The 24,189-nt window shown below is 36.6% G+C and overlaps 2 protein-coding genes across 2 annotated transcripts in view; both read right to left on the reverse strand.

Annotated features, from left to right (window-relative positions):
- Positions 1-24,189, reverse strand: part of LOC126469699 (apolipophorins) — a 738,135-nt gene that overhangs the window by 525,733 nt on the left and 188,213 nt on the right. Inside the window, exons 18-21 of the mRNA XM_050096873.1 lie at positions 20,198-20,468; positions 13,993-14,134; positions 10,535-10,708; positions 10,155-10,438 (exon numbers count right to left, since the gene is read on the reverse strand). Of these exons, the coding sequence (XP_049952830.1) occupies positions 10,155-10,438; positions 10,535-10,708; positions 13,993-14,134; positions 20,198-20,468 (871 nt within the window). The remainder of the gene's footprint in view (positions 1-10,154; positions 10,439-10,534; positions 10,709-13,992; positions 14,135-20,197; positions 20,469-24,189) is intronic.
- Positions 1-24,189, reverse strand: part of LOC126469700 (protein GVQW3-like) — a 90,662-nt gene that overhangs the window by 33,508 nt on the left and 32,965 nt on the right. The window lies entirely within an intron of this gene.

Here is a 24,189-nt window from a genome sequence, read left to right on the forward strand (position 1 = left end):
GATGTATGACTGACCTGCATGTTTGTACATATTTCAAAGTCCTTGTAGCTGCTAATGCTAAATGACAAAAAATATTTGGAAATGTATTAAAACGTAATTAATCAAAAAATATTTTATATTATAATAAAATAGGCTCAGCCTTTTTGTGAAAACCTCTATATGGGTATTAAAGCACAAGTGCAATATAACACATGTTTCCACTATTAGCAGACGCAAAGACTAAGCTAGTTAATGAATGCCCCACCAGGTTGACAAACCATAGTCGATCTTGCCACATAACGCTCAACATTTTTGACAGTAATATCTGTGCCTTACACAATACCACGTTATTGTATACTGGGTTGTTTATAAATTTAGCAATATACTAAATTTATAATAATTAGCTTTTCAAGGTTCTCAAGTCTTATTGTTTATATTAACAATAAAAATCAGTACTAATCAATAAGGCACTGCTCTTATTGAGTGCAGTACAACTAAATAATAATACAGTCCACTATTAAAGAGAATCTATGCTTATGAAATGAGGCATTGGTCTCATGAATTAGGTATATATTTTCTTTAATCATTAATTAAAAACCAGCTATTTAAACTCGTGGCTGCTAAAGCTTCAACAATTAAACAATGGGTCTTAGCAGTTTATTGCTTTTAATAATTAGAAACAGTTTTTCTGCTGGCATTTTGGTTTCTTTGTTGCAATAATTAATTCTATTCTATTCTGTTAAAATAGCCATATCCTGTTAAAATTGTCTCATGATTACTAAAACAAACATTTTTTTCTTTACTGGTTACAACTGATACAAAAAAATCACTGCATCTAAGAAGAAATGTCGACAATACAGTGCTGTTTATTTGAAATTTGGTTTTCTTCCATCAAAGGCAGATAAACGATTGCCTATAAATCTTTTATGCAACACAGATTTGAGTAATGACTCTATGAAACCATCTAAGCTCAAAGATCATTTAGGAAGGTGTCATTCTGATGACATAGGTAAAGATTTGAAATACTTTCAAACATTGAAAGAAAAATATGAAGAGAGACCCACTGTGGACAGTATGTTTGCTTCAACATCTCAAAGTAATGATGATGGCTTGCGAGTATATTACAATACTTGATTGCTTGTAGCGAAGTCTGGAAAACGGTACACCATCAGAGAACAGTTAATTTTACCTGCTATTGAAGAGGTTTTAAAAATTGTTCTGCAGAAACCTCCATTTGATGTACTCAAAAGAATTCCTTTAAGTAATAACACTGTACAAAGACATATTGATGAAATGAGCTCTGATATTGAAAGCTTCTTGTGTAATTATCTGCAAACCACTCATATTTCTATTCAGTTGGATGAATCAACTTTACCTGATAATGAAGCATTATTATTGGCATATGTTCCATTTGTTATGGATGAAGAAATCCATGAAGAGCTGCTATTCATGAACATTCTGAAAATGGACACTAAAGGCAAATCAGTATTTAATGTCCTGAGTGATTTTTTTAAGGAAAAATCAATTCCATTTACAACCATTATTTCAGTGGCAGCAGATGGAGCTCCTGCCATGTTCAGGCAATATCGTGGGTTTATAAGTCATCTTAAAAGAATGACTAACTACAATTCACCGCATCATCCTCAGACAACACCTTGTAGCAAAAAATTTGAATGATACATTGCACCAATTGCTTCAATTTGTGATTAACACAGTTATCAAAATAAGAAGCAATGCATTTAATACCCATTTATTTGCACTATTGCACAATGAAAGTGGTGAAGGTTTCCAACAATTGCTTTACATACTGGTTGTCGGAAGGTGCATGTTTATCAAGATTTTACTCCCTTTTTGAAACAGTTATAGAATTTCTGGAAACTAAAGATCCAAATTTAAAAGAAAATCTGACCAAATTTAAAGTAGACATTGTGTACTTGACAGATTTCTTCAACAAATTTAATGACTTTAACTTGCAGTTACAAGGTGACAGGCTAAATTTAATAAAAACAAAAGGTTTAATTTTGGTTTTTCTTGGTAAATTGAAATTTATGAAGCAAAATATTAGTCAGTGCAAATTCTCCCAGTTTCCAAAATTGTCACGGGCAGAATGTCTTGATGAGGATATTCAAACATATGCTTGACATTTAATTACCCTGCATGACGACTTCAAAAATAGATTTGAAGCTATTCTGGCAATGGAAACACCACCATGGATCATATGTCCATTTGATGAAATGGAACTGGCAAATGTGCTATTACAAGAGGAGCTACTTGAGTTTAGCACCAATGAGGAGCTGAAGGTGAAATTTAAAAAAGGCTATCAAACATTTTAGCTGCAGGTAGAAATACCCAAACAATAACCTGGGCTGCAGGAAATTGCAAGAAATTTTTTGATAGCACTCCCCTCATCATATCTTGTCAAAAAAAAGTTTTAGTGTCATTACCAACCTAGTAACAAAATAAATCAGCAGATTGAACATCACAGAACAGGGAGATTGGAGGTTATCCCTTCCAAAACTGAAGCCAAATATTGATAATTTGCTGTCAATTCATCAAGCACATCTGACTCATTGAAATTATGACTATTTTTTTTAAACCGTTTATTTGCATTTTAAAGTTGATTGTTGATGTTTTGCCAATTGTTGATTAGTAAGTTATCAATATTTATTTTTAATCATATTAAATATATAATCATAAGTATTATTTTAATAAATAGAACACTTGAAAATGTATTATTTTTCATTTTCTTTTTACCACTATGAATTTAGGGTTGGGTCTCCATGACATTTTTTAGGAGTTTTGGGAATATAGTAGAAATGCAGCAGCAGGGGGTCTACTGAAAACAGTAGAACTTTGAAAGTGGTGTATGAGAAAAAGAACTTTGGGAACCTCTGCCCTAAGGGATCAATATGTAGGGTGTAGTGATACATTCCTAGATTTCTAACATAAAACTGTTTCTTGAAATTTTGTATGTAGGCTTTTGGGCATAGTTGGAATCTATCTTGAAGCATCTGATAGGTCAGGTTCTTCAGCATCTCACTTGACATTCTGTCATGGGACAAACAACCATGTAACAATTCATGCTGTCCTTTTTTGTATACATTCAATATCCCATTAGTCCTATATGGTATGAACCAACACATTTGATCATTCTGAGATAGGTCACATCAGTAAGCAATCTCTTTTGTAATCTCATTGCATTTTCCCAATATCCTACCAATGAACTGAAGTCTACCATCTGCTTGACCTATGACTATGCCTATGTATTTTCATGCACCTACAGATAGCTGTACCCATGTATTTGTAGGATTTGATTGATTCCAATTGTGACTTATTAATTAATTAGTCATGGGATACTATGTTTCTGCATTTTATACAATGAATAACTTTGGATTTTTGAACAACTGAAGTAAGTCATCAGATTTTGCAACAGTTTGAAAACTAATCAAATTCTGACTGAAAATTTGTACAGCATTTTTCAGACAATACTTCATTATAGGTAACTGTATCCTATTCAAAAAGTTTGATGTTGTAATTAATATTACCAGCCAGGCCATTATTACACAAAATGGACTGCATGGGTCCAAACATGTTCGTCTGTGGTATACTGGAAGTTACTCCTAAATCTGTTGATGACACTCTATCCAAGATTTTATGCTGTGTCCTCCCTGCCAAGAGGTTCTCATACAATACCAAATTTCATTTGATACCTCATACAATTGTACTTTCATTATCAAGAGCTTGTGGTACCGAGTCAAATACTTCTTGGAAGTCATGAAATACTGCCTCTACCCAACTGTCTTGATCCATAGCCTTCAGGATGTCTTGAGAAAAGCAGCATGAATTGGGTTTAGCATGCCTTATCTTTGCTGAATCCATGCTGATTGGCATGGTGTAGATCACTCTCTTCATAATTCCTCATTATGTAAATTATTTTCTAAGATTCTATTGCAAATGGCTGTCACTGGTATTGGAGGGCATTGTTGTGGATCATTTCTGCGAATCTTCCTGTAGACAGGTGTGATCTGTGCTGTCTTCCAATTAATGGGCAAAGTATTTTATTTGAGATATCGACAGTGATGAAAGAGAGGCTAGCCCAGGCACAAGTTGTTTTTGGAATTTGTTAGGATTCCATTAGGACTTGGAACTTTGTTTAGTTTTAGAAATCAATTATTTCTCAATTTTGCTGACAGTAAGATCTATAGCATTCATCTTTCCAATGGTGTGAGAATTAAACTGGGTCAATGAACCTGGATTTTCCTTGGTAAAGGAACACTTGAAAACAGAGTTTAGCATTTCTGTTTTTACTTTCCTGCCCTCCAATTCAGTTCCTGTGTCATCAGTGAATGTTTGTACACAAATTTTTGTGTCACTGGCAACCTTTATACGAAACCAGAATTTCATCGGTTTTTTGAGAGTTCTGTCAAAAAATACTACTATAACAGTCACTGAAGGCTTCATACATCACTCTACTGACAGGTAAACACATTCACTCTAGCATCTCACTATCTATAGCCTAGTGCTCTGTTTTTGATTTATCATAAAGTAATTGCTGTTTCTTTAGACATTTATTTACAGAAATTGTATACCACAGACAAGCTCTCTCAAAATTAACTGTTTTGCTAGGTACTATCTATTCATTGAGTGCTCAATTATTCATCTAAAATTGAGCCACAGCTCTTCAAAATGCTCCTGCCCAGAGGTAAATGTTTTAAGTTTCGCATAGAGATATGACACTACTGTCTTTTTATTTATGTTACTGAACATGTAGATCTTTCTGCTAGTTTTATTTGCCCTTTATACTTTGGTAAACATTGTTGCTAGAATTGTGTGTTATCTGGATCACTGTAAATCTTCCTACTTCTTTTGGTTGTCATTTGAAGTTTGGTAATCATTGCTCCTACAAATGACTCATGGTCACTGAGATCAGTTTCAACACAAACACCCTCAAAGAGGTGAGGTCTACTTGTTAGTATTACATATAATAAATTTCCATGAAGGTGGCAAAGACCATTATCCCCTACAACAGGGTTTGATCCAGTATGAACCATCACGTCTCCAGGATCACAGAAAGGAGCAAGTATTCTGGGCCTTCATGTATTTTCTGCAAGTTCAAGAAGACAGTAAATATAAACAATTGGTATCACAGACTGTCTCATAAGAGAATCCTAAATAAGAATGTTTTAAGACTCATTTTATGACTAGTACATGTTTGGAAAAGTGTCAAGACATATCTACTGCTTAGGCTTCATTTGCAGTACAAGCTTGGAGTTGACAGCTTTAAAATGACTTATAAAAGCAATTTTCCTACTGCAACCTGACAATTCAGTCTGCTATGCATTAAGGAAATTACTGGAAAGTTGCCAACTGTCATGGAAAATCATCCATAATGTTCCAAGATGTGGTCACCTGGGATTCATGAAGGCTCTAGACACAAATTCATGTAGAAATCACTGGTTGGGCCTCTACCAACCCGTTAGACACTATGTGAGCCACTGTAAGGAATGCCAGCCCTGGAAGCACATGCCGCAGTTCACTCTAAAAACTGAACGTCAACAAACAAGAACTGAATAATACCTAATCCATTATAATATCACCATAGCTGTGTCACCCACTGAAGTTTTGAAAATTGTGAAGTTCCTTGTAGAAGATATTGTTTTAAAGCACTGAGCACACTGTGTGATCATCTGTGATTGTGACGAAGTTTTCCAGTCAAGACTTGTATCAGATGTAACTTCAGATTGCAGTGTCACCCACAGCAGGGCAACTACATATGATCCACTGATTAATTGCCTGATAGAACACAGATGTTGGCAGATATTTTCTCAGAGTACACTGATCTCAAACAGAGAGACTGGGATACAATACAGCATGTCATGATGTTCACATACAACACAGCACAGCAAGACACTACAGGAATCACACCATTCTTTCTGTTCCACAGTTGCTAGGTGGAAATTACATTGGATACATTGATCCCATTTCAACTGGACATTATTCAGGATGACTATGTGAAACACCTCATCACCAGGACCAAACAAGCAAAACAACTGGCTTACATACAGAACTTGGATACCCAACAGAAAGACAGAGATTTCTGTAACACCAAGCACTGGCAGTGAGATACAGCCCAGGAGTCTTGGTATTTAGTTTTATGCCTGGGCAGAAAGTAGGACTAGTAAAGTTACTAAAATATTATTTTCAGCGACATTGTATCCTTCATCTCTTGTTGGATGTCACATATGAAGTCAAGGACTGTGACCCTTTACCAAGAAGACAAAAGTGCAGAGGCACTGTTCATGTCTTCTGTATGAAGCCCTGCTACAGCCCAGAGGTGAAGATGGAAATTTCAGGGAAACTGAAGACAACTCACTGACTCAGAGGCTTCAATGGGATGGGCTAACTTAAGAGCACACTACAATGAAGAGGATGCATCAACTTGACCAGACTTCAAGGAGGCACCAGCACCACCATACAGGAGACCAGTGAGAAGATCTAGATCCATGGTGCAGCTGTCAGTTTGAATGAGAACTTCTGCCTAGTGGTTCACTGGTTCACCAGGAGAGTGAGCAATACTGCCAGCTGTAGTGCATGGAGCATAGTGTAATGGTTAGCATCATTGACTGGTGTTTTGCAGGTCATCAGTTCAAACCCAACAGCAAGTAATTGTTTGTTACTGAGTATTATCATTTCTGGAAGATTCTTGAACTATGTTATGTTTATAATGTTGGTATATTCTGGAATATTTAATGCATATATAAATACATACAGTCTGAAATATTCGATGTAAGTATAAATAGCTGCACTCTCCACCCAGGAGTTCAGTTTTTGTTCTGACTGTAAGTTGGTGTTTCTAATAAATATGAAGTGTTAAGTACTCTATTCGACTGATGACCCTGCTTTCAGTTTTGGACTTGAGTGTGGTTACCACATTACAATATAAAGTAATTATAATAAAGAGATTGACAATGAACACTTTCTAAGTGTATCTGAGTAGAAAGGCTGTAGATCAGACCTACATGAGGCAATAGATATTCTCAAGCAGCAACCTCCTATAACCACAAAAAAGCTCAAAAACACCATTGCCTCATTAAAAAAGAAACATTCATATGGCTTTAAAAATATATCAAGTAAGCTATTGAAATGCTGCTCAAGAATGTAGAATACTGAGCCAGGTCCTTAACTCAGCAAGGTATCAAGTAACATTCTCAGAGAAGATGAAATATGCCACTACCTCAAATGTGAACAGTGAACAGTTAGAGATAAATTGCACTTCTTACAGTTTTAAAAATCTTTGAAAAGTTGTTGCATGCTATGATTGTTAAACATGATTTTGTGCACAGATGTAGTTCAACAGCTGCAGAATATTCCAACACATAAAAAGTTAGTCATCAGCTGCAAAAGAAAACTTTATTTGGTCACTTTACTGGGTTTGACAGTCTAAACTGTCATCTTCAGAAATGAAATTGGTCCACATATGAATCAAACAGTAGTGTCTTTTGTTACAGAATCAATTAAATACCAATTGCTAAAAATATTTGATATGTGTGATATATGCACATATATCATATATTTTTAGTTATATCACTCCATTTTATCTTTGATACTTAAACTCCTTGAAACTTCAGTATGGGGTTTTAAATAAAAGGCAATTTGTTTTTCAAAATAATACATCAATTCAACAGGCAATCTTCACATTTGTAGGCTACTCTTAGAGTCCTTGAACAAGAGCAGTCACCAGTGGGTATCTTCTGTGATTTCACTAAAGACTATTAGAGAAAGCCCAGCAATATGGTATTCAGGTCCATTAAGCTACCTGCTGAAATTGCATCTCATCAGAAGAAGCAGAAAGTAATTTTGGGAGCTTCTTCTTCTTCTGTAGTGGTCAATCCAAGGATTGGTTTGCAACAGCTACAATGGCAGCTTGTCTCCATTCTGTGTGTCTTTCAGCTTTTCTCTTCATTTCTTTATAGGTGTTACATCCCACATCTTTCACGATTTGATCCATGTACCTCAGTCGTGGTCTTCCTCTTGGTCTTTTTCCCTCATCATATCTCTCTATGATTGTGTTCAGGAGTCCTTTATGTCTTAATACATGGCCTGTAAATTGCGCTCTTCTTTTAACAACAAAACTCCATAAGCTTCTCTTCTCACCTGCTCTTTCCAGAAACACTTCATTTGTGACCTTGTCGATACATTTTATTTTGAGCATGCGTATATAGCACCACATTTCAAAAGAATTTAGCTTCTGGTCTTCCTCTGTCCCGAGAGTCCATGTTTCACACCTATAGCATGCCACGCTCCACACATATGATTTCAAAAATCTTTTTCTGATTTCAAGGCTGATGCTCTTAGATGTTAATATGTTTTTCTTCTTTTTAAAAGCAGCCTTTGCTTGAGCTATTCTACTTCTCACTTCTGCCTTGCTCCTTCCATCCCTGGTAATATTAATGCCCAGATTAGTAAATTTATCAACTTGTTCAAGCAGTTCATTGCCTACATGAACTTCGACTTTCACTTGATCATCTTTGTCGCATGCCATTACTTTTGTCTTTGCTTTATTAATTCTCATATTATATTCTTCACCCATAACTTTGTCCATTCTATTCAGTAGGACTACAAGATCCTCTTCACTTTCAGCCAGGACAGCTATATCATCGGCATATCTTATCATATCTATTCATTGGCCATGAATTACTACACCTGTCTGTGAATTTTCCCTTACTTTTTTCAGCACCTCTTCCTTGTATACGTTAAAGATAACAGGGGATAGTGCGCAACCTTGTCGCACACCTTTCCGTATCTGCACCTCTTCTTGTTTTGTCCATCCACAGATAACTGCTGTCTCATTTTTGTAAAGGTTCCATATCATTTTTCTATCTTTATGGTCTAAGCTATGGCTTAGAAATTAGGAGTTCTTGTCACATGAGACTGGGCTGTTAATTATCACAGAGTCCCACAGATTTTTGTCCTGGGTCCTTTATTGTTTTTGTTTTATGATACACACCTGCCTCCAGCTGAGAATGGTGATGAGTGCAAATTTGTTGCATTTGCAGCATCACTGACATTGTAATAGAAAATCTGTCAACCACAGTCATCTATAATTCTTTACACTTATTGTTTAACTCTCATTCTGCCAACCTACAGAATACAAATTTTATTCAAATCAAATCACAAAACCCACAGGAATATACAGTGACATACAGCAGCCAGCAGCTACAGAGAATTGATAGTAGGAATTTCCTGGGTGTTCATTTAGAATCCAAACTAAACTGGGAACATCACACACTTCAAACTGTGGAGAGTTTGCACTCAGATGCCACTGCATTACAAGTGCTCTCTCATACTGGAAATTAAATGGGCACAAAGATAGTTTATTTTACTATGTGTCCTCCATTACATCACACAGCATAATCTTCTAAGGGAATTCTTTCATTTACTCAAAAAATCTTCATTGCTCAAACAAGAGTGGTTAGAATCATTTGTAGAGTAAGTCCAAGGATCTATTGTCAAATTGTTTAGCCAGCTGGTAATACTTAAGCCTAGTTCTTACATGTTTTATTATAAAGACACATGCATGACACTATAAATAGTAATTACATACACTACCAATCAAAAATCTGTTCTAGATGCAGAAAGATGCTTAGCAGGCCAGTGAAAAATTTTCAGCTTTCTCTCCACTGAGCTTAAAAACTTCAGGTATCACGTTTTTTATTTATTTATTTATTTATTTCAAAACAAAACATTGCCAACTGCTCTTGAATACCCTGTTCTAATCTGCTGAGGAATTTGGGGATGAGAAGTCTTTAATGTCAATAAAAGTGTTTTATGTAGATCAGATTATTTTAACTCAGTCTCTGTACAGTGTTAATATGTTTTTTATTACATACATGTTGCTGAACTGTTTGCCCAGTAGCATGATAACAACTGTGCATCTCAAACTGTTCTGAACATGTTGACACTGAAGAATGAAGACAATTATTTATTCATTTATCCATAATACTGTAGTTTATGTTTGTAAACCTGTTGAGTATTCAGTTGTAATTGAATATACATGTAATCATTATCTCGACATGCTCCACATCCATCATAAGCTGATCACTGCATGGAGTCATTGAGCACACAAAAATAGATAAAGTAAAATAAATCTTTACCAGATAATTGATAACACTTACAAGAAACATAAGTTGGGAAGTGAAATCAAACTGAGGGTATGCAGTTGATTGTAATTGTATTGATCCTTGTGCCTTGGTCATGGTTTTTGAAATAAATTTGGCCTCCATTTTGATGCTTTGTGGTTTTTCATCTTTAAATCTGTAATCCAGTCTCAAACTAGTAGCAAGAACTGTATCTGTCTTCTTTACATAGCCAAAGAGTTTTGTGAAAAATTTTCTTGTATTGAATTCCAGACTCACATCACACTGTGAAATATTCCTTTTTTCAACCCAGCGTACACGACCTTGAAAGAAAACAACACTAATGCGTCAATACCTATTTACTTCATTGTTACTATTTTTAGAAATGTGATCAGTATAGTAATTAAAGATTTTGTTACCTGACAGTTCAACGATTCTCGTGTCATTGATTGCCAGGAAGAAACGAGGTTCATATGTATTTCCATATTTTCCTGGTCTTGTTTTTAAGCTTATTTCAGCATCAAAGTTTTTCCTTCCATTTACATCAAGGCCAAAATTTAGATATTTGTCATTGGGTGTATTTTTGTACTTCCCTGGAATGTAAAACAAGTTGTAAATAATGTGCTTGAACCTTAGGAAGAAAAGTGTCTCAAGTTTTAATTTCTAATTACTCACTGAATCATCTATTATACAGAACCGCTTTTTGTCCTATCCAATTGCCCCCCCCCCCCCCCCCCCCTCTTGTACTGTAATTGACTGATTTATTTTTGAAGTTTGTCATTCCTTTCCCACTCATTATTACTTGTTGACAGTAGACTGCACCTGCTTCGATTCTCAAACATTATTTCATTTGCTACGTTTAATAACTGTTTAACATTTCCCTTGTTCTTTTTATAATGCTTATGCTTTCCATTTTGCAACTTTTTTGTCTTATTGTTTGGAAAATTATAACATTCGTGTAGCTTAAACTTTCATTCCTTAGAAGCAAAATATCACAGCTTAGAACATACAAAATAAACTGAAAACTTGAAATGTGATCATTTAACTCATGCTTTCACAATTACAGTTCCCACAGATTCCCCTTTCCACTAGCTATCTGTAACTTCACTAGATCACTACACAAAATTGCACTAGACAATTACTGGAATCTAAATAAATCTAATTGTGTGGAATTTGTACATCATTAACCTGCCATGTAGCTGCAATTCATTATGGAATGGATTCATACAATGCATGCAATATTTCAAGATAACTGCTATACCTTTCAGCACTTTGTGCAACCATCAAGAATGAGGTCCATAAACTAGAATGAATTTTATTCTCTAAAATTGACTTCACATGTTTAAGATTTAAGACAGGAATTTGGAAGCACTGGTAAGGTGCCAACATTCACCGGCATGTTAACACCTCAATGAAACTACAAACACAGACTGGGGCATTGTCTACACAAGATGTATTTAGTCTCCTAAATTACTGGCACAGTCGTTGGTCATAATTCCCTTTGTCAGTAACTACAGAAATGATGGTACATCATATGAAGGGCTCAGTGGAAGAAAGTTCTAATCCACAGCAGCATACTTTACTGCACATTGTAAGTTTGATTAAATTCAAAGTTAAGATCATAAAATAACAAGACAAATTAATTTATATAGAAGACAGTGATTTCTAGTGAGGTATAGGAAGTAACTGTTAGCAATATGTGGTCTATTTAAAAACACAATTCATTAAGATCAGCACTTTCGTCTGCCAACACCATCATACGTGTACCTGCAAACTACAGTATCACAGCGATATCTGCACATTTAATGACAGTGAGCACATAAATCAGACATGTAGCCAGAAACAATGTGAAGAGAACTTCCTGGGCCAAATTACTCCTTTCCATTCATTATTTCTTCATGTTTTCCCTGCCTGCATTTGAGTCACTTTGGCACATTCTTTAATGGTATCAGACATTAGCAGAGTGTCACCTGCACATGCAAGCTGACTTCAACGCAGACTGTTGTTGTGGAGGTTCTGATTTATATCTGAGATCACTTGGATCACACTCACATTACCATTCTCATAAATGTTTGATAGTCCAGATTATGGAGAGCCAATTTTTGTTCACTCTTACCCTTTATTGATGTTAACAGGAATAATATATATTAAAGTCAGCCCTGACGATACTGGGCCATCTGTAGGCACTTATACAGAAGACATTGCCTACTTTAGTGAAGATTAATTTAATTTCACTGCAATACATGAATACTGACTACCATATTGCATACTCCCATAATTAAGTGTTATAAAAATAGGAGTTTCCAATTTTATAAACATTCAAACAAAATAAATGTTAAGTACATTTTTTTTTACATGAACATATGTATAGGGGATAGGCAAAACAATTCGAACACCGGTACTTACATGGGAATGGTTTATTAATAAGTGGCTGGACCCCCATTTTCCCATACTACAGCTGTGATTCTTCACAGAATACTTGCATAGAATGACTGTATAGTCTCCAGGGGAATGTTATGCTACTCTCCGATTAGAACCTGTTCTAACTCCTGTAGTGACAAGGGAGGCAGAAATCTGCTCTGGAGACTGTGTTCCAATACCGCCCACAAAGGTTCAATGATGTTCAAGTCTAGGGACTGTGCTGATCAGGGAAGACACTGCAGTTCAGTTGCATGCTCCTCATACCATGATTGTATTGTCCTGTCTATGTCAATGTGTGCATTATTGTCCTGAAATATGGCATCACTGTTGGGGAACAACATTTGAATTCTGGGGTGCACCTGATCACCTAAAATGTTCACATAATGATTGGCTGTAACATGGCCTTTGAGAGTAATGATGGGACCAGCAGAATACCATCATATGGCTGTCCAGACCATCACACTTCCACCTCCATGCTTAACCACTGGAAACAAGAAATCAGGATTGTAGGCTTCTTTTGGTGTTCTCCAGACATAAACCTGGCCTGATGTTGGAAATAAAGGAAAAGTCGACTCGTCGGACCATATGACATGTTTCCATTGATCATTCATCCAGGATTTATGCTCCTGACACCATGTTTTATGCTTCCTTGCTTTGGTTGTTGTCAGTAATGGTTTCAGTATATAGCCCACCCTTGAATATTCCTTTACAGAGTTCTCGGTGGACAGTGTCAATAGATACAGGATCTCGAAGATGGCTATTGAGCTCTGCAATCACTTTAGCTCCCCTAGTTTTGAACTGTTTTGACACAATTCATGTCAGTGTATGATAATCTCTGTCATTTAGTTTTGATTTCTGCCAACTATTACATTTACACAATGATGTCTTTCCAAGTTTTGTGTAGGCTGTCATGACTGTTGAAACAGTTGCTCTTGAAACATTCAATAGGTTGGTTGTCTTGGTTACTGATGCTCCAGCTAATCAGGTCCTAACAATTTGCCCTTTTTGGAACTCTGTTAGGTCTTTCGTTGCAGGTCAACCTCAGCCTCTGAATGCAAATACAGAGTGTGCACTAGTCGTAAATGACCTGCACTGATGCCTAGTACATACTGAACATGCACAGTCCAGCGTGACACATGCCTTACCTGCATTGTTGACCATTAAACATATCCATCCCATTACTACCATTGTTCACATTATTTTGCCTATCCCCTCTATGTAATCTTAGAAATATTGTCAAGCACTCAAAAAGTTTTCTCATTTATACTCAATGATATTTCAATGGACAGCCATTCTCTCACGATTGGCAAGTACTACTGTTACGCACACCTTCTACTATTAGCATGTTATTTATATTAAATTTCAAAGCACAATATATCTACTCAAATTAATTTCTTTCAAATTATATTTAATATCTTTTCAATTAAATGATAAAGGGCAGTATTTCAGCACTCACCTAAGGCCTCATATGTATTGTTCCCAGAATGTATTAATAAAGTGACATTTTGACTATTTTTATCTAGATTTATTTTGAAACTAAGTTCACGCTTCAGTTTAGATCCTGGTGTGTCAAAAATGAAGCTCACAAATGTGGAATTCTGTTAACAAAGAGGACAGAAATAACTTTTACACAATTTTGGATGCTTTATCTTGTATACTAAAAAGTACAGAAGACACGTTACACCATAAAAAAATAGTAATGTATATTAAAACCAATAAATATAAAACTGCATGAAATAATGCACATAATTAAAATAGTCAGTGAAATGAATTTGTCTAAGTTTTGTAGAAGAGGAAACAAAGTGAAGAACCTTTTTCTCACAGGAGAAAGATAATACATAATCCATGTAAACATAATTTGTAGTATACTTCACGAGCACAATCTACTCTCACCATCTGAGCCAACAACAATTATGCATGCTGGTTTGTCCCACACACTTGGGGTGTCAGTTCTCTTACTTTGTCATTTTTTGGTCTTGTCTTTTAAATCAACCACTCAGTGTAAACCTCATCAAATAAATGTATCATTCTCTATTATTGTACAGAACATTCATAAATAAAATTCCAGTTGCAAAATGCTGTAGAAAGAGAACCACTGCCCAGAATGAAAAATTAAACAGAATATTATTGAAACCGGGGACAAGGTCATGAGGGAAAAAATTACCAGCAGATGGCACTGTAAGCATTTTAACATAGATGGGGCTCAGCTACAAATGACAGATGAATCACAATAGGACTCCTATGGTTTGAGTTGTACATTATGCCATCCATATTGTTCAATGTGCATGACTGCACAAGTTCAGCAGTCAATAATAGTGGCAATGTTGGTTAGGTAAGCCCACCGCTATGGCAAAGTCATACCACATTTGATGGGAAAAATTGGTTTTTAATCATCCTCAAGACCAAAAACATAAAAAGCAAAATGATATTGGTTTTTAATTGTCTTGGGGCCAAAAACCACGTAAAGAGCAAAATTACATTTGTCTGTAATTGTTGTGAAATTGGTGCAAGACAGGTTCAATATGCTGTCCACTGTTTTCAGCCGTAAGTTGAAATCAAGAAACAGCATATTCCACAAAGGATCAGGATGTGTCAGGTGCCACATTTAGAATGTGTTGTGCAGTGAATTCCTTCAGTTCAGCCTTGTTCGTAATTGGAGCACTGAACACATCTGTCAGATAACCCCACACCCAGATGTTACATGGATTAAGATCATGTAATCTGGTCAGCTAGGCTGTATGGAAATGAGGGCTGATAATTCTAGCATTTCTGAAATGCCTCTGCAGCAGCTGCTTCACTGGCTCTGCAACGTGCAGAGAAGCACTTTCTTGCATAAAAATGATCTCGGCCACACATCCGTGTTGTTGAATGGTTGGAATGACACTGGTACACAAAAGACTCTCATAGTGTTTACCAGTGACCATACAGGTAACAGAACCTGGAGAACTAATCTACTCAAAAAAATATGGCCTTATGATAAAAAATGCCACCAACCCTCACAAACAGTCACCATTGCAGAATGAAATGGTATCAGTTGATGTGTTGCAGATTTTCTGTTGCCCACATTCAGCAATTCTGTATATTGACATGTCTTTGGAGATGGAAATAGGCTTCATCTGTCAACAGAATCTTCTTCCATGACTCTTCAGTGTCCACTTCCAGGTGATCAAGAAACTCTAGCAGTTAGCAAACTGGACTCGCATTCAGGGGGACAATGATTGAAACGTGCATCCCATCCTGATTTAAGTTTTCCATGATTTCCCTAAATTGCTTCAGGCTAACACTGGGATTGTTCCTTTGAAAGGGCATTGCCGACTTCCTTCCTCATCCTTCCCTATTCTGCTGGGACTGATGGCCTTGCTGTTTGGTCCCTTCCCTCAAATCAACCAACCTGGTAAACATTTGCCTTGCTAGCATGTCAGCAGGAAGCAACTCCTGCAAATGAGTAATTTTGTACAGACAGCAATGCAGGATGTTTCATGGGATTTTATTCAGAGTGCTCATGGGCATGGCCAACATTTGGCAATTCACCATGCAATGCATGTTTGCACACCACCACTTGACCCCTCCTGCAATGCTGAGGACATATCTTTGACAGACATCAGATCAACTACGTTCATCCCTCTGCCACACTGCAATTCATAAGTACCTGTGTTTCTGAATTTTGTAATCAATTTCCCCATACCCTCAGCAGACATCAGAACAACACCTTTTTCCATACCGTTGAGTACCCGAAACTTATGCAGGGCTACTGGTGCACAGCCATCATTCTCATAAAAGAGCTGTCCCAGCAGCACACAATTCTTCATGGAGACAATAATTTGGGCATTTGAGACGGAAACTGAGGAACAGCAGTGTGCTGTGTGTCTGGTGGTGTGCATATTATGGTGCTTACATTGCCATCTATTGGTCAAATTATTATTATTATTATTATTATTATTAATTCCCCCCCCCCCCCCCCCCCCCCATGATATTTCCCCTGTGTCAGTAATATGCTGACCAAATTTGACATCATTCTGAATACTGGTTCTCTTTCTACACTGTTTTGAAAGTGCAACATTATTTATGGGCACCTTGTATTAATTATATTTACATTGTGTTAATCACATCCTATGAAACATCTTTTTTATCTTGCAGTTTAAGTTTAAACTGGATAAAACTGTAGCTTATTCCAAAACTGTGTTTCTCTGATTTAGGACAATAAAAGAAATTGGTGATGAAGAATTTGGAACACCACAAAAATGTTATTTGTTTCATAATGAAGATATGAATGATTCCCCTCCATTATGCAACAAAGCATTCTAAAAGTCATAGAGCATCAGAACCAATAAAGCAAAGGCATCTGCAACAACACCAACTACTTCTGCAGCATCTCATGGAATGCAGGCTACTAAAACACTGTCCACACCATACAGAACCTTGTATCATTCAGTTGCTCTGACTACAATGGAAAGTTTCTTTCATAATCAACACCAACCAACTAGGCCCTTTGGGATTTGTGTGAAGGATTGCCTTTTAGAGATGGGTGTGGCTGGTCTTAACATTTTACACCAAAGCTGGAGAAGATTTCCCCCTTGGCTCCTACAGAAGCCCAGAATTATCTTAGACTTGATGAATTTTAAGAATGACTGTCCTGTCAATTCTACATTTCAGTTTCTAATTTCTAACATTTTAAATAGACATCACAGTTTTACAGTTGTGGACACAGATGGCTCCCTTCAATGTTCAGTCATATTCCCCAACCATCTCTTCAGGATTTGCTTTCCCCATTCCTACACTATCTTTTCAGCAGTGCTCCATGCACTCTTTGTGGCAATGGAGTTGATGAGGCATCTTCAGGGCAAACAATTTCTCATCTGCTCTGACTCCCTTAGTGTTCTACAGCCCTGGCAGCATAGGTACCAAGCAGAAAAAACAGTCCACATTATAAATGGTCAACTGTGTTTCCTACAGTAATGGGGGAAGAATGTATCATTCTGCTGGGTACAATGACATGTTGGAATTTTGGGGAATGAACAGGCTGACAATGCTGCCAAGGTGGATTGCAGGGAACGTAACATTTTAGAATGGATGGGTCCCCTAAAGGCAGTCATTTCACTGGTTGGTCACATACCATACATTGCAGGAGCAAGAGTGGCTGGCAGTGATGGACAATAAGCCATAGTTGGTGGAGTCAGCTGTTCAGGTGTGGCGATTCTCATAGTGAGATGAGGTAGCCCTGACCTGCCTTCAAAATGGGCACTGTCCTCTAACACATGGACTTTTGCTCCAGCAAGAAGACCCCCAACTTTTTGATACCTGTTGTGTGCATGTCAGTGTATGCCACACTTTAACTCAGTGCATTTTAATTTGTGAAGAGCAGGCAGAATTTAAGAGGGATCAACCCTCTAGTTTATCTGGCAATGAGACAGGTGTGGTCAAACTTTTAAAATTTGGTGGTGTGTTTGGACTCTGACCTAAGCGTTTAGGCTGGAGATTTTAGTGTGCTGCAGAGTGGCTGGCTCATCATTTTTTATTCTTTCTTATTCCTTTTTTATGGCTTCTTTCATTTCCACAATTTTTTTCCCTTTTTACTGTGTGTTAGATCAGAAAATGTGAGTTTTGTTGTTTTTGTGTGTGAGAGCATGTGTACAAGTTTTCAGGACTTCCATTAAATTTTTATTTTCAGTTCTCATTTTATTAATTTTGCTATCTACCTCTGCAGTGTCTCATTGCATTTTTGTGCCAGTCCTAAGACCTTACTGTTGTACAACCACAAAGACTTTTCATCATCATCATTTTCACCACCACCACTACTTCTGCCATAATAGATGCAATATCTTCAATAAATTCAGTGGCAGCTACCCCTTGTCCAAATACTTCTATAATAAAATGCACTGTTGACTATATTTCCATCACTAACACCTTGAACCCTTGTTCCATTCTTGGCATTTGACAGTGTCACTGAGGAGTGGTTTTCATGGTTATTTCCTGGTCCACTGGGGCTGGAATTCTCCTGACTACAGCTAGAGGGTTTTTTTTTTGATGGGAGTCTTTGTCATTCCGCCATAAGGAAAGGAAATTGTGAAGATGTCACCACAGTATTTTGACAGAAGGATGTCCAATTGTTTTTCATTCTTTACAATAAGGGACAATAATGTCAGACTTATGTACAACTGACCACCAGGGTCAAGGTTTAAGTCAATGTTAACATTTTATGTGCTGCAGCTTGGTGTGGCACAAGTGACGTTACTTGCTCAAGCCCTCAATCTAGACATTTCATCACTTAGAGACATTCTCAAAATTGTTGTATCAGTAGAAATGATGTATGCTCCTACAAATATCAAATCATGGGATACAATCATATCATCTGTCTATCAATGGGGACAATCACAATGTCCAGATTTGACATCCCAGCATTTCCACGATTTCCCATCATACTCCAAATGGTTCAAGTAGTATGAAGCAGTACAGTGGCACCACCGATGTGCTTCTTGTAACACTATTGGTCATACTTGTCACACAGCATCAGCCTTGTTGTAGAAACAATAGGAAGCCATGCAGGTCACTTCTGGAGACAGTGGGTGTATGTGCACAGCTCTTATTTTCATGGTGAGGAAAAGATTGTTAGTCTTCTATCACCCTCCTTTAACTGCTATTCAGAGACTCCAGTACTTGTTATTAGCACAAGTTATATTGATGCAGTCTGCATGACCTGCTGCCTTCTCATTTCTGTTTCCCATTTTTCTGTGTCAGTGTGTAAATTATCATGATGAAAAATGTGTGTATTGCACAGTCATAGAGTCTAATTGTAATTAACTTTCTTGTTCAACAACTCAGACCTATATACATCATTCTTAATTATTTTTGAAAATAAATATTAGACTGGTGCATTGATTTGTTTCCATGTCTTGCTCTGTATATCAGAGTAGTATTTTGACATTAAAGAAAAATTGTAAATCCTGAGTTAAAAGTATGTGGGTGTGATGAAAAGTAATGCTCCTGAATTTCTAATGTGAAAACTCTTAAGGCTTTTGAAATGATACTAATGTTCTTAACAGTCTACATCTTTATTCTTCATTTCTACATATTTGCATCCCTCAACTGCTAGAGAGCTCCAAATTTTAGTGTGTAACACGTCAGTGTGGAATCTAACTCTGTCACTGTGTGACAACCAACATGCTGCAATTGAGTTTTGAATTTGAGGAGTTCATCCACACATGGAGCACCCTCTCCTTCAGTATGACAGTACCAGACAACACATGAATGCTGCAACATCTGTAACAATCTGATGCTTTGTGATCACTGTCTCGATTATACTCCACACAATTCCAACTTGGCCAAATCTGATTTCCATTTGTTTTCAAAACTGAAACAACTGCTTTGAGGACTTCACTTTGATAATGATGAAGCGATGCAAGCAGAGGTAACATTGTGGCTCTGTCAATGAAGTCGAACATCCTACAGTGATGGTATCAACATGATGGTCTCCCACTGGGAGAAATATCTTTGCCACCAGTGTAATTATGTTCAGAAATAAATATGTAGACATGAATAATAGAGATGCAGAATGTTAATAACATGCGTTTTATTTAAAAATCCTTAAGAGTTTTCACATAAAATCCACAGGCATTACTTTTCAGCACACCCTGTTAATATAAAAAATATAGAAAGGCACTTACTTCACTAGAATCCCATTTATACTCCATTAGATATTTCTTTGCAGTTGGATCTGCTTTTTTCAGAAAAATTTGAAACTTTGTTGGGCCGTTCAAGATAAATGCAGCTACATCAGTTCTGAAGCTTGTATTGGGAAACTGATAATCAGCACAAACCATTAGACCTAGTGTCTCATCTACAGAAGGCCAAGTGCAGACTTTTTCTTGTATTCTGTCTTCCTCAATTCCACCCTGCTGCTCCTCTGCACCATGTTTCATCACCAGCAATTCAGATCTACATGCAGACAAAATCACTAAATGAATGAATCTTGGATTTTAATGGCACTGAATTTTTGTGAGTTATTGTCAAACATGGATGCACAGTTATTTGATAAATATAATATTGGTGGTTCAAATCAAAGTCAAAGAAAAAATATTTTTGATGGATAGATAAATATCATATACGAAAAATGCCCTTGTTATGGTATTATGCACCACTTACAAGGAGCCAACAAATGAAACATAACTCAGCATAAAATTATGGGACAGGATTGTACTGTTCTGTATATTTGTTTCACAAGAACATTTAGGGATAATAAATAATACTAACACAAACTGAATTTGCCTTAAAGTTCCATGTAACAGTACAAACAAAAACATATAGTTGTGTTATGCATGATCTGACATCAACAAAAGGCTGACACTATTCTGTTTGAAATTTAAGTTGTCTGAGTTTTATCTCTAGAAGTAAAGATATAAGGACAAATATACCAATGCTAAAATATAGACTTCCTACAAGTAAAAATATGTTTTTTTTCTATTTTTTGTAAAAACTTTATAAAACATTCATTACTGACAGCCATTGATCACAGATTACAGTACTCTTACTTAGCTATATTATCAGCAGTTTTGTGAATGTTATCTGGGATTATCTTACTGTAATAAGGTGAGATTTTTTCTTTTATTAGCAGGACTACTTTATAACTAATCCAGTAACATTATAAAAGAAATGTCTTGTTTCTTCATCTACATTTAGATCTACGTAACTACTCTGCAATTCACACTTAAGTGTCTGGCAGAGGGTTCTCCGGACCAGCTTCAGAATACTTCCCTGCCATTCCACTCTCTAACAGTGCATGGGAAAAATGAACACTCAATTCTTTTTGTATGATCTCCTAGTTCTCTTATTTTATTATGATGATCATTTCTCTCTATGTAGGTCGGCAACAACAGAATATTTTTAACATTCAGAGGAGAAAGTTGGTGAGTGAAATTTCATGAAAAGATCTCACTGCAATGAAAAATGCCTTTGTTTTAATGATTACCAACCCAACTTGCTTATCATATGTTACACCCTCTCCCCTATTTTGTGCTGGTACAAAATGATCTCCCTCCTTTGAACTTTTCCAGTGTCCTTCATCAAATCTATATCATAAGGATCCCATACAGCACAGCAATACTCTCAAAGAGGATGAGCAAGTGTAGTGTAGGCTGTCTCTTTAGTAGACCTGATGCACCTTCTAAGCATTCTCCCAATAAAATGTAGTCTTTGGTTTGCCTTCCCCACAACATCATCTATGTTATCATTGCAATTTAAGTTGTGTATAACTGTGGTTCAAGGATATATAGTCAAACTGACAGCATTTAAATTGTGTGATTTATCATGTAATTGAAATGTAATGGATTTCTTTTTGTACTCGTATGGATGACCTCACATTTTTTCTTACTGAGAGACAATTGCAACTTTTCGCACCATACAGATATCATGTCTAAGTCATTTTGCAATTGGTTTTGACTTTCTAATGACTTTCTTACATGGCAAATGACAGTATCATCTGCAAACAAGAGGGCTACACAGATTGTCTCCTATTATATGTATTGGGAACAGCAGAGGGCCTATAACACTTCCTTGGGGAATGCTGATTATCACTTCTGCTTTAATCAATGATTTTCTGTTCATTATAACGTACTCTGACCTTCCTGACAGGTAATCATGAATCCAGTCGCACAACTGAAGTGACACTCCATAGGCATGCAGTTTGATTAGAAGTCTCTTGTGAAGTACAGGGTCAAAAGCCTTCTGGAAATCTAAAAATATGGAATCAATTGGAGATCTCCTGTTGATAGCACGCACTGCTTTGTGTGAATAAACAGCTAGCTGTGTTTCACAAGTACAATATTTTCTGAATCTGTTCTGATTAAGTTTCAATAGACAGTTTTCTTCAAGGTAACTCATAATGTTCATACACAGTATACGTTCTATAATCATTCTGCAAATTGACATCAGTGATACAGGTCAGTAATTCATCAGATTTCTTTTACTTCCTTTTTTTTATAGTATTGGTATGACCTGAGCAACTTTTGGTATGGATCTTGTGTTGAACGAGTGATTGTATATAATTACTATGTATGGGACTACTATATCAGCATACTCTGAAATGGACCTAAGTAGTACGCAATCTGCACTTAAAGATTTGTCTTGTTGAGTGATTTAAGGTGCTTCGTTACACTGAGGATATCTACTTCTAAGTTACTCATGCTGGCAGGTGTTCTTGATTCGAATTCTGCAATATTTATTTTTTGGTGAAGGAATTTCATAAACCTAAGTTAGCTTTAGTGACATTATCATCAGTAATACTACCATCACTATCACACAGTGAATACACTGATTATGTCATGCCACTGGTGTACTTTATGGATGCCCAGAATTTCTTTGGATTTCTTGTCAGATTTTAAGGCAGAGTTTCACTGTGGAAGCTATTAAAAGCACCTCACATTGAAGTCTGCACTGAGTATTGAGCTTCAGTAAAACATTGCCAATTTCAGAGATTTTGTGTTCTTTCAAACTCGGTATGCTTTTTTCACTGCTTCTGCTACACTGTTATGATCTCTTTTGTGTACGTAGGTCAGGTCAGTACCATCATTTATTAATTTATTCAGTATAAATCTCTCGGTTGCCTCAGATACTGTTTCTACAGTAAATTTAATCTGAATCTAGTCTACACTTATTTAGTTAGTTGGGAACAATTGGAGGCTGACTCTTAGGAAGGTGCCAAACAAATTTTTGTGTGCTTTTTTAAATAGATATATTTTGCATTTAATTTTGATAGGTTTGGATGTTGCAGTAGGCAATCTCACTACAATGACCTTGAGGTCACTAATCCTTGTATCCACCTTGATGCTCCCTATTTGCTCAAGACTCTTTGTTAGTAAGAGATCAGACATGTCTTGACAACAAAGTACAGTTTGAGTAGGCTCCTGAAAAACTGCTCAAAACAATTTTTGTAGAAAGCATTTAGTGCAGTTTTACAGTTTCTGACAATGTTTTATGCCTACTACTGGCTTTGAATACGTATTTTTGCCAACACGGTGAGAGTAGATTGAAGACTGTAGGAGTGGGGTACCTGTTTGTGATGAGACTCAAGTTTTCTTTGAAATGTTCAGCAACTGAATCATATTAAACTATATGATTCCGGAGACTCTTTCAAGTCTCAAGCATCTATGATTTATATACGCAGACTGAAGTGACAAATGAAAATTTGTACCAAGGCTGCGATTCACACCTGGGTCTCCTGCTCAATAGGCAGATGTGCTAACCACTATGCCACCATGGCACAGTGTCTTTGCACGAATGCAGAACTACCCTAGCATGTCTCCCACCTCAACCCAAATTATCATTCATGCCCCTGCCCACTTGGAGTTCCCCTTAAACTCGAACAGCATTGCAGGGGCTCTCCAACTGCATTGGAATAGCACTACAGCATCAAACAAAATGGGGTTCCTCCCTAAAAACCAGGCATAGGTGCTTTAATCAAATTAAACTACATGGTTCCACAGACCATTTCAAGCCCCAAACATATATTACGTAAATATGCAGACTGAAGTGAGAAATGAAAATTTATACCAAGGCTGAGATTCAAACCCGGGTTTCCTGCTTAATAGGCAGATGCACTAACCACTATGCCACCAAAGCACAGTGGCTTCATACAACTGCATGGATTACCCTAGCACTTCTC

This window comes from Schistocerca serialis, chromosome 3, assembly GCF_023864345.2.
Source record: "Schistocerca serialis cubense isolate TAMUIC-IGC-003099 chromosome 3, iqSchSeri2.2, whole genome shotgun sequence".
Taxonomy (NCBI): Eukaryota; Metazoa; Arthropoda; class Insecta; order Orthoptera; family Acrididae; genus Schistocerca; species Schistocerca serialis.